The sequence below is a fragment of the Brassica oleracea genome, chromosome C5 (genome assembly GCF_000695525.1).
Source record: "Brassica oleracea var. oleracea cultivar TO1000 chromosome C5, BOL, whole genome shotgun sequence".
NCBI lineage: Eukaryota > Viridiplantae > Streptophyta > Magnoliopsida > Brassicales > Brassicaceae > Brassica > Brassica oleracea.
Genome location: NC_027752.1, coordinates 9823462 through 9835787, shown reverse-complemented (window position 1 = coordinate 9835787; position 12326 = coordinate 9823462). Strand labels below are relative to the sequence as shown.

Here is a 12326-nt window from a genome sequence, read left to right as displayed (position 1 = left end):
ATTATTTATAAAAAATGATTTGAATCAAATGATATCCCACTACATATACAATGTTTATAAGTGGTAAAACCAAACTGTGCACACACACAAACAAAGGTTGAGTTGAGTAATAAGTGTCACTATTTAGAGGTTTCGTGTATATAGAGACACCAAGACAAGAGAGACGCATTCAACATCGAAGTCTTATTAGATTCCAAAACGTCAAGGCTTAGGTTTATTTCCTGGTGTCTTCTATTAATGGGATTGACGAGCAAGGAACCACATGTGATACATGTCGTTGTTTGGCTATCATCGTGACAAGAAAACTTGACCAGGATATTAAGAAAGAAGGCTAAATCTTTAGTATTTTTTTTTATTTTTGTTTAGAAAACAAAAAGGCATATATAAAATATAAATTTTAATTAAATTGAATTATTGGTGTTGTTTATTAAATATAGTAAAGAGTCGGAGAAGGATGGTAAAGAAAGAAAGAAAGAAAGAAAGAAAGAAAGAAAGAAAGAAGAGAAAGCGAAGGGTAGCTATCATGGGTGATTAGTTTAAAGGAGAGCCTCTGCTACGTTATAGGGGTTGAAGTGATAGAGAAGGCACACTTCCTCAATCTCTATAGAAACAGAGTAGATTCTCTGTTTTTTTTTTTTCTTTCTTTATTTTTTCAATCTATTGATGATTCAATAGCATAGCTCCTGATTTTATTGGGAGATTCTTCTGTTTCAACTGCTGCATTTTCCGGTGAGATTGCTTTTGCTTCGATTCCGCGTTTTTTTTCTAAGGAGCTTTACTACGTATTCTGCTCTGTTTCTTCTTCTACGAACTAATTTTTTAAAAAAATATAGAGCGTCGGTGACTTTTCGTTTTCAGATGTGACTGTAAAACGTCGGTGATAAGATGCTTTTTTTTTCTTGTTAATGGTGCGGTTACGAGATCTTCCCTGGTGCCATTTGTATTCGTTCTGGCGTTCGAATCCTGAATTCTAGTAATGGCCTTTTGTCTCGATATTCCACCTTGAAATCGGATTTTGGAGCTATTCCCATTATTATTAGTAGTATTAGTTTCAACTCTCTAAGATTCTCACCTCTCTTCTCTTATTTTACTTACAAGTGTGTGTTCAAGTTCTCATCGTAATCAGAATCATACTCGTCTTCTTCGTTTGGATTTGAATTCTCAGTGGATTGCGAGATCGTTCGTAGTTTTTTTGGCTCTGGATCTCTCATTTTTCACTTTCCTTTTTTGGGAATTCTCTTTCACTTTCATTGTTATTTCCCCTGATCCGTTAATTGTATAATGACTGAGAATATTTGATTTTTTTTTTATTTGGTAGATGGATCGTAAGAGTTGGCCATGGAAGAAGAAATCCTCCGAGAAATCTGTTACAGTCACCGAAGCTCTTGACCAACACCAGGTAAACTAACTTCATCTCTCTCTCTCTCTCAGATTCGCCTGAGTTTCTTTCCTGATTATATTTAATTTTTTTTTTTATTAAAAAAAGGAAAATGGGAAGAAGCCGAGCTACATCCAGATCTCATTTGATCAGTACTCACATTTCAACGCTTTGAAAGACGAAGTTCACAAGTACGAAGGACAAGTTACAAACCTAGAAGATCAGATCAAGGATCTGGACTCCAAGCTATCCACAGCTAATGCAGAGATCGCAGCCAAGGAGGTTCTCGTCAAACAGCACTCCAAAGTCGCTGAAGAAGCCGTCACAGGTACACGAGGGAGCCACCACACTGATGAAACGACGCAGTTTTGGCATGTGTTTTTTTTTTTTAAAAACTTCTCCTCACCTTTTGATTAATTGACTTCCCAGGCTGGGAGAAAGCTGAAGCAGAAGCTTCCGCTTTGAAAACGCATCTCGAAACCGTTACGCTCGCCAAGCTCACGGTTGAAGACAGAGCCGCGCATCTAGACGGAGCGCTCAAGGAGTGTATGAGACAGATAAGGAGTTTAAAAGAAGAGAACGAACAGAAGCTGCATGATGTTATCTCGACTAAGACCAACCAAATGGACAAGCTCAGAGACGAGTTCGAGTCCAAGATCGGCGAGTTCGAGCAAGAGCTCCTCCGTTCCGCAGCCGAGAACGACGCGCTCTCCAGGTCCTTGCAGGAGCGTTCTAACATGCTTATGAGGATAAGCGAGGAGAAGTCTCAAGCGGAGGCCGAGATTGAGCATCTCAAGAACAGTATAGAGTCTTGCGAGAGGGAGATCAACACTCTCAAGTACGAGACCCATGTGATCACCAAGGAGCTTGAGATCCGCAACGAGGAGAAGAACATGAGCATGAGGTCAGCAGAAGCGGCTAACAAGCAGCATTTGGAAGGCGTCAAGAAGATTGCGAAGCTGGAAGCTGAGTGCCAGAGGCTAAGGACTCTTGTGAGGAAGAAGCTTCCAGGTCCTGCAGCACTCGCGCAGATGAAATTGGAGGTTGAGAGTTTGGGGAGAGGAGAGTACGGAGATCACAGGCAAAGGAGGTCACCGGCTAGGCCGTCTAGTCCTCTCATGTCTCCCATGTCGCATCAGATGTCTGAGTTCTCGCTCGACAAGTTTCACAAAGAGAACGATCTGCTGACGGAGCGGTTACTAGCCATGGAGGAAGAGACCAAGATGCTTAAAGAAGCGTTGGCGAAGCGTAACAGCGAGCTTCAAGTGTCGAGGAACCTCTGTGCTAAGACAGCAAACAGGCTCCAGACGTTGGAAGCTCAGGTGATGAGTAAGACTAGTCCAACCAAGAGTGGCTTTGACATCTTCTCTCACCAAAATGCTAGTAACCCTCCTAGTATGGCTTCAATGTCTGAGGACGGTAACGAAGATGCTAGATCTTTGATGTCTGAGCTCTCTCAAACAAACAAGGATAAAAACAGCGCGAAGATGAAGAAGACTGATAGTGCTAACCAGTTGGAGCTTATGGACGATTTTCTAGAAATGGAGAAGCTAGCTTGTCTACCAAATAATGATTCTGATGCTGAGGTTTCACCAGCGATGCAGCTGAAGAAAAGAATCTCCACTTTGCTTCAGTCTCTCCCCAAAGATGCTGCCTCTAAGAAGATTTTGGCTGAGGTACAATGTGCCATTGAAGATGCAGGTGGTGCTAAGCTGCCTTCTGAATGTCATGAACCAGAAGAAAAGGATGTAGCCATGTCAAACGAGACCACTGAGGAGAAAGTGACCACCGCCGAGGTAATGACACAAGAACTGGCTCATCCTCTTGCTCAGATATACAACTTTGTTACCTACCTTTCGAAAGAAGCAACGCAGTGTCAGGACACATTCTCCCAAAAGGTTCAAGAGTTCTCTGTCACATACGACGGAGTCTTGAGCAAGGAGAAGACTCTGGAGGACTTTCTGTTTGATCTCTCACGTGTTTTAGCAGAAGCTAGCGAGCTGAAAATCAATGTGTTGGGATATAACGCATCTGAAGTTGAGATTCACAGTCCAGATTGCATTGATAAAGTCGCTTTACCGGAGAACAAAGCACTTCTTAGGAAAGATTCATCAGGTGAACATGGTTGTTCTCAGAGCTCTGACTCCGAGATTCCGGATGACTGCAACGGAACATCTGGCTATGACGCCAAGATCTCAGCAGCAGCTTGTAAGTTTACTTCTGAAGAGTTTGAAGGACTGAAACTCGAGAAAGAAAAAGCGGAGACCAACCTTGCAAGCTGTGAAGCTGATCTTGAAGCAACTAAGTCAAAACTTCATGAAACAGAGCAGCTTCTTGCTGAGGTCAGATCAAGTTTGGAGTCTGCTCGGAAGTCTAATGGCATGGCCGAGACTCAGCTCAAATGCATGGTGGAATCATATAGATCTCTTGAAACTAGATCAGCAGAGCTGGAAATCGAGCTGAGTTCACTTAAAGGCAAAATCGAAAACTTAGAAGATGAGCTTCATGAAGAAAAGGAGAATCACCGTAATGCTTTAACCAAATGCCAAGAACTCGAGGAGCAATTACAAAGGTACCTTATAATTAAAAACATTTCTCTCTTTTCTTTCACCGTAAAGTCTCTAACTTTGCTTCTCTAACAAACTTCAGTGACAAGCAAAAGTGCCCGACTTGTTCAGTAACTGAAGCTGATCCTAAAACCAAACAGGTAACTTTCGAAAACAAAAACACATTTATTTATCTAACCGAGACTGTGATTTTAAATCTTGTGTGTTATCGAATGTTTACAGGACAATGAGCTAGCAGCTGCTGCAGAGAAGCTACAAGAGTGTCAAGAGACTATACTGCTTCTCGGGAAGCAACTCAAGTCCATGTGTCCTCCAACAGAACATGTTGCTTCGTCCACAAGCCAAGAACAAACCGTAAACCAAGAAGAAGACAAGGAAGACGCAACTACAAATCCTCAAGAGTTCAGAACGAGCTCGCCGTCAGAAACACCATCGATGCCTACAATGAGATCTCCGGTAGGGTCAAAACATAGACACACCAAGTCAAACCCATTATCATCGTCCTCGTCCGGACTTACCCCTGAGAAACACTCTAGAGGATTCAGCAGGTTCTTCTCCTCCAAAGCAAAGTAAAATCAAAAGAAAAGAGAGAAAAAACTATAAATCTAACTATGTTTTATATCGTATCTATTGCAATATATATATACGGTATTTTTACTATGTGGGAATGTTTTTCAACTTTAGTTTTTTTTTTTCTTTTTCCTTTCCGTAATGACAACAGTTTGGTGTTGAATTCTACGGCGTGTAAATGTCAATCTACCCATCTCTTTGTATTGTTTTTTTTTATGTATAAGGTTTCCAGAAAAATACATTAAATTAAAAAATGGAATTCTCATTTTTGAAATCAAAATGGTCTATTCATGGCCAAGGAAATCTAACTTTTGAACTAAGCCCAGTCCAGTTAATTCGTCTCGTGGGCTACTTACTTTATCAAATCGCATCATTACTCCTATTTTCAGTTGAATCATCGCTTTTTGTAGTTAAGAGGAAAGTATTGCTATCTTATTAGAACATATCATTTGTTGTAAAATCACACCAGTGGCGGAGGTAGTGAAGCACTAGGGGGATCATATATAACCCCTACGAACAAAAAAATTGTTTTATTTTTAGTGTAATTTTGAATAAATTTAATGAAATATTCAGTTAAAATTAATGTTTGACCCCAGTGAATATGTGTTCAATCTTCCAAATGCACCCCCACTATTTATTTTATCAATGATTATATATAAACTATATACTGTAAATATATATATCAAAAAATTATTATGATCCCTCGTAGAATTTATTCCTACCTCCGCCACTGAATCACACTTCGTTAGTTGGCAAACAAACAGAATGCAAATCTCTTCGAATAGATTGTTCGTGAACGTGAATTTTAACTCGATTGTTTACAACAGAATAACTGTACGTCCCAGCATTTGTCCAGAAATAATCATCAATAAATTAAAGTTTGAAGGCCGCGAATCAAAATTTGAATTCGAAGTTTTGTTTTATAAAATAATAAATATGGATTTCTAAGAACATTTTCAAAAGACATTCTATAACTTCAAATATAAAATTGTTCGCTCTCCAAAGAGGAACTTCAAAACTTCAAGTTGAGAACTAAAACTCTATATTTGAAGTTTCACTATTCAAAACTTTAAATCTAAAATTTCATATTTTTGTTTGAATTTTGGTCCCTACTATTACACATTATATTTATGATTCTCAAATATTTTTTGTTTATCGTTTTGATCCTTAAAATTTTTATATCTCCTAAATATTTCAATTTTTTTTATAACTTTAAATTTTACCCATAAAATTAAATAAAACTTAAAACAAAATTTAAAATATTTTATAACTAGATTTATACAACAACAATATACAAAAGAAACTTAACAAAAAAACTTTTAAAAAATTACATAAAGGCATAACTATTGCACAAATTAAAATATTACAACAACACTAATAGTCAGGTAAACTTGATCTGAAACCTCCAAAATCTCCAAAATATTATCAAAAAAGTTGTGTAACTGAAGATGATTGTTGTTGTTTTTATGTCTTTTTCGCATGATTAGTTATTGTTCAGATCGAATGTATTTACGAGTATTAATATCATATGTAGAAGTTAAGTCTTTTAGCAATATTTTGTTTTCTCTTTTACTTTCTTTTTCAGATCTAATGTATTTTCAAATATTAATATCACATGATTTCAACAATTTTTAGTTCATAATCTAGAAATTGAAAATAAAGAGAGTAATTTTTACTTCGAAATGTATTGGATGATCATATATGCATTACGGTAATGGTTTTATAGAATATTATGGTATTTTGATTAAATTTTAATATTAATTATGTTATTTCTATTTAAAATAACATTTTATTAATTAATATTGTTGTAATATTTTTTTATTTGTGCTAGTAAATTTTGTGAATTTAAATAAATTATGACAAAAATTAATTATGAAAAATATAAAAACCAAAGTGTAAAATACAAATAGTTTTGAAGTTAGGTTTGAAGTTTTGCTTTTGGAGAATAACACATTTAAATTGCAAATATAGAGTTTTAAAAACTTCAAAATATAGTGTATTTTAAAAGATACTCTAAGGAGAGTGTATTGAATCTGAAATTTGAAGTGATTTGATTTTTAATGAGTTTTCAAATGATTGTAGGAGAATCTGAGAATTTGGTGTGATTTTTTTAAATAACTCTAGAATCTCATATAAAACCATGGGATTTAGATTTTTATTTTTATAACTAAAGAACTCCTCTCAAACACTCTAGAAACACTTAAAGCACTTTGAAATCTCTAACTTAAATTTTGTTCAATAACAGTGGATTTCAGAGTGTTTTATAAAATGACAAGTTCAATAACACTAGATTTCAAAGTATTTTTTAAAATTCATGTTTGAAAAACAGTGAATTTATCATTTTAATATAAATCAGTTCAAACTCCAAATTGAATACACCCCCTAAGTGTGATAGAAAGTCCACTTTATAGCATTAAATGCGTTTTTACCGGATCAACCCATAAGATCTATCAAAAAAAAATTTAGTTTCTGTAGTTGCCAATAAATGATTGTAAACCCATCAAAAATATATAAGGAGTGAACGTTCTGATATATTGATTATTATGGTTAACAATCTTAATTGTGGAACTATAAGTATTTAGTTTTCAGCAATTAGGGTTAGTTTAATCAAGGCCGATATTTTAACATCTAGCTTAAAAATGCTTGATTTATTTTTTTTGCTTAGAGGCTTTTGTAATGCTTGATTTATAAGGCTATCACGACGAGAGAATTGGTGAAATGACAAAAATAAAAACAAAATTAGATTTTTAGAGAGAAGATAGAGAAAGATAGGAAAGGAAAGGAAAGAAAAAGAAGAAAGATAATGAACTTTTGGTTACTTATTTCATTTAAGTTTTTTTTGTTAGTTACCGGGTGAAATTTCCCTATCACATATTCTTTGACCAAAAAAAAAGGTTATCACATATTCATGTACCAGAATATTCACCTATCATTCTATTATATCTGACCCTAGCTAGTTCAATTCACATTCACCCTCATCTACCCTAGCTAGTTCAATTCAAAATACTTATAATGTATATATATATATATATATGTATATGTAATAATTAATTTACACTCACAAGAGCTTCTTCTATTATTTTCAACAGTTTATAATAAAATTTTTACACGATTTTAATAGAATTAAAATTTTTCCAATGGTGCAAAAATTATACTGATCAAATCATTGACCAATTACCTTATACTTTAACTTTGGATGAAGTAAACTAACAAATTTAAACCCACAAACGCATTTAATCTTAACTAGTTTCTCTTCTTCTGAAACTCGGATAAATGTATATTAGATGATAATCCGCGCGAATGCGCGGGATGAGTTTTTTTAATAATGTTTGTTCATTAAATGATTTTAACATTTTGCAACACTATAATCTTTATCGATTGTAAAATGACGAATACAAATACTGATCTCTTAAATGTATCATCGTTGTTGAAGAGTTGATGTATTACAACTCATTTTAGTTATTTTTAAGACTTCATATTCACAAAAGAAAATTAATTTTTGCGGCTGACACAAAACACCAAAACCAAATAGGCAACATCGATTGTATAATGACGAAATGAGATTAGCTTTTATGCTCTTAATTTATTGACTCTCCATAAGTGCTTTTATTTTCTACCTCTATAAAATTTGCTTTCGTTCTCGTCTCTTTTTAATTGATACGAGATTAGTTTTTTTCTTAAAACTTATTCTATGAATTCAGTGAATTTCATAAGTGTTAATTTAAAGATGGACATATGTAAAAAAATAGGTCCCCTCCAGATACATATCTAAGAATCAAAATTTTGAAAAAAATCATCGGCTAACTCTATTAACGGATTAGTGTTCAAATCTAATATATCAAGTTGTTATATAATATAAGTGCAGGCTCAAAATATAAATGTTTGTCTAGTATATATTCACCCGTTCGATCTAAAAATCATCTAATTCTACAACAACAAAAGAAATTATTTATTTTATTAGTCTATGCTTTTGATGTTTAGTTACTTAAGTATATGTAAACTATGTATAAACTAATAACTGTTTGATTTGTTAAATGATAAACTAGAAAACTTATAATAAATTGTTCAAATCTCTCATTTTTCAATTATAAGAGCTAGATAGGATATTAGGGAGAAACAAATATTAGACGAATGATCGAATCCCTCATTCTTCAAACAAACTCAAAAGGATGTGATTGAAATCTTGTCATAATATTTCATTAAAAGCTTTTTCGAAATAAAAATCAAGATTAAATTATTTAATCTGAATGAAATAATATATATAGTGCTTCCAATATTAAAAATCTCTTCCATTTGAAGAAGTGTATTTCTGGGATTGTCATGATCAAATAAAATGTTAGAAACCACCTATTTTAAAAATAACGTGTATGCATAAAATTATATACTTAGAGACTTAGAGTAAGCACATAAATCAAAACTAATACCTTTTGTTAATTTACAATTATGTCTTTGGTAAATAAATCAAAAAAATTATTTTATTTACTTTATATGGTATAAATTAAACTTTAGTGATATTGACATATATATAGTATATTTTAATATAAATATAATTATTGACACTTGCTACTCATATGATTTTTATTTATATTTTATTTCTCTCATTTTATTTAAATATTTTATATTATTGATGCACATTGTTCAAAATTAGATAATATACATATAATTACGGACAAAATCATTTTTTACTCACTTAAAATACATATCAAACTCTTATTTCTTGCATTAACAAAAGTTCATCTAAAATTTCAAAATAACAACTAAATTAGTGTCTTTCTATTTTTAGAGTTTTATTTCCAGACCTATTAAATAGTTTAATCTTTTAAAAATTATAAAAGCAGTTAAGTTAAAAGTATATTTTAAATACAAAAAACTTAAACAATGAATAATTTCTTTATTTATTCTTCAAATTTTAAATATTCGAACCTAACGCAAAATATCTGAACCCGAATATAAAATACCCTAACCCGAGCCAAAGGGTAGAAATACCCGAACATGTTCTATACCTTTATACTGAAATACCCAAAAATCATCAATACCTGATACCAAACCCGAATGGGTATCCGAACGCTCACTCCTACGATATATGATCTTTTGTATCTTGATTGTACAAAAAAAAGTTAAACCATTGATCACAAAACTTTTAATTTGGTATTTTACCATTTTTAATAATTTATAGTCGTTTTTAAAAATTCAAAATATAACATATAAGAAAAAATATATTTTTTATTAAATGCTTAATGTGATTGTTTAATTTCATTTAATAACATAAAATTAAACAAAAAAGAGAGAGCATACAAAAATTGTTATCAAATATGCATTATTTATAATCATTTATTGTCATATATATGTTAATTATATTAGGTAATTCTGTAGTTTTTATTTAAGGAAATAAAAAATATTCTTTTGTACACTATTAATTAATTTGATATTTAGTTTAATAAAAACATAGTATATGTTTATATGAACCAACTTATTTTTCTATTCTAAGAATCATTCTTGTGTCATCACGTGATTACAAAAACATGTTGTAATGCTCCGGAATTAATATATAGGGGATGTGTGTGTCTGTATGTGGTTTGCTAAGTCGTTGTCATTGAAGACAGCTAATATTATGATTAGGTGAAATTTGTATTTCCATTAATTAGCCCAGCATATAAACAATGTGCGCTGTTAATTAAGATTTGTTCAACCAGAAATAGAAAAGATTTTGAACATGATACAGTAAAATCTCTATAAATTAATAATGTTGGGACTTTGAAATTTTATTAATTTAGAGAGATTAATTTACATAAGTTTTCTTATTTAATTTTTTTTCTATTTTTAATATGTTTATATATAAAATACGAAAATGTTTGATTTTATCGTATGTACATTATTCAAATTTTAGAAATTTGACTTTGATATTGTTTTATTATCTTATTTTGTGTATATTTTTATGTTTTATATGATTGTTAAATGGTTTTCGATATAATTTTACTAAATATTATCAAAATATATTAAAATGTTAAGAAAAATAAAGATATTTTCATTGTGAATATAAAATGAATAATATAATGTTTATTTTGTACTTATATAAAATTATATATAGATAGATTATTAATTTATGATTTTAATGAGAGATTATTAATTTATGATTTTAATAAGACTATATATTTACATGGAAGTTTTAAAAATATTATTATCTTATTATTTTATCGATTTGTGTCATATTTTACATTGGCCCAAGTTGGGACCGGCAAAATTTATTAATTTATAGAAATTGTTAATTTATCGAATATTAATTTATAGAGATTCTACTGTAATAAGTATGTATTACCGAATACATTATACAAATGTGACTTTGATGGATCCTTTGACGTTTCTCTCTGTTTTGTACTTTGTCAACCATTTTTCTTGTATTCTTGGTTTCTAAGATTAGGTAGTTCTCCTACATCACTAAAAATTGTATGAGCTATCAATTTACTACTATCCACCGCATAATCTATACTATTAAAGCAGAATCCTATTTAAAAATTTTGGATTATGTCCTTGAATTTTTATCATATTTACAAGACAATGTCACTCTTTATTTTTAGAATTTTGAACTAAAATTGGCAAGAAATATAACAGATTTTATATATATGGAAAACTATATATATGGCATGTCAACAATCATTATTATTTTAATAGGTTTTGGAAAATATAAATATATTTAAAACGATTTTCCAAATTATGGTAACCAAATTTGTCTCATCATTTTAAAAAGTCACAATATTTAAATATTAACAATATATTAATTTTGAAAATCCTTATACGCTCCAAGGTATTCCCTAAAAATACTAACAACCTAAATATTAAAAGAGCTTAATGTGTTTTCCTATCTATATTATTAAAGTTGAAGTACATATATGAATTAAAATTTGAAATAACCTTTTAATCACATCTACTTTCATTTCTTTTTTACTCATAAATATAATTAATTTTAATAAATGAATTTACAAAAAATATTTGATAAATATGAATTTCCTTATAAATCGTAGGTATTACGATAAATTACCTAATATTTAGCTAATTGAAAATATTGCAATCTTTCAATCATTTAATACTTAACAAAAACGATTTTATAAATAGAATATATATATATATATATATATATACAATCATATCTAATTTTAAATTTATTTAAAATTCTCAAATCCTGGTTAGAAATTATTGTGAATAATTATTTGATTTCGTTTGATCTATGTAGAGGCCGGTTCACTTTCATAAGGTAAATTTGCTACGTGTATCAATTTCTTACTAACCATCTTTTATTGTTTTTAACTAAATTTGCATTATTTTGAACCCGCTAAGCATGACAACTGTAGCTACTAAAATTTTTATACATGAGTTACATTGATTTAATTTTCTATTTTTTCAAAATAAAAAATCTAAACACTGTTTTCAATTTTTTAGAAATGAATTAAACATTTTTTAAGAAAAATACAATACAAATCTATTTTTCTAAAAACTAAATGATTTTGGTCACTCAAAATTAACTCAAACCGGTTTAAATAGAGAGAAATTTGCCAAAACTAACCCACAACTTGATTTTAACCCCAAACTTATACTCAAACTTGAATCAAATGCAAAACTAACCTAAAAACCTTGTGAAATTACAGCCCAGCCCCTTGTGACCTAACAAAAAATCAATGAAATAATAAACTTCAGTAACCCGTCTTCCGCTGATCCTCTCACCATTTCTTGCGCATATAACAATGCTCTGTATGAAGTGGTGTAATCAAGTGTCATGCCAAACATGTTCTTCATTGCATCTTTGATATGCTGCGGAT

The 12326-nt window shown here is 31.0% G+C and overlaps 1 protein-coding gene across 4 annotated transcripts; it reads left to right on the top strand.

The window, feature by feature from the left end:
- The first annotated feature begins 380 nt into the window (after window positions 1–380).
- LOC106294736 (filament-like plant protein 4) lies at window positions 381–4774 on the top strand. Of its 4 annotated transcripts, none has more exons than XM_013730370.1 (6): window positions 381–584; window positions 1319–1399; window positions 1487–1706; window positions 1808–3950; window positions 4028–4085; window positions 4168–4774. In XM_013730370.1, the coding sequence occupies exons 2-6, from the start codon at window positions 1319–1321 to the stop codon at window positions 4516–4518; spliced, it is 2853 nt and encodes a 950-aa protein (XP_013585824.1). In that variant the 5' UTR covers window positions 381–584; the 3' UTR covers window positions 4519–4774. The 4 variants fall into 4 exon arrangements, with proteins under 4 accessions (XP_013585824.1, XP_013585825.1, XP_013585823.1 ...); XM_013730371.1 differs by having other exon boundaries at window positions 464–614; XM_013730369.1 differs by having other exon boundaries at window positions 467–729.
- The last annotated feature ends 7552 nt before the right edge of the window (window positions 4775–12326 follow it).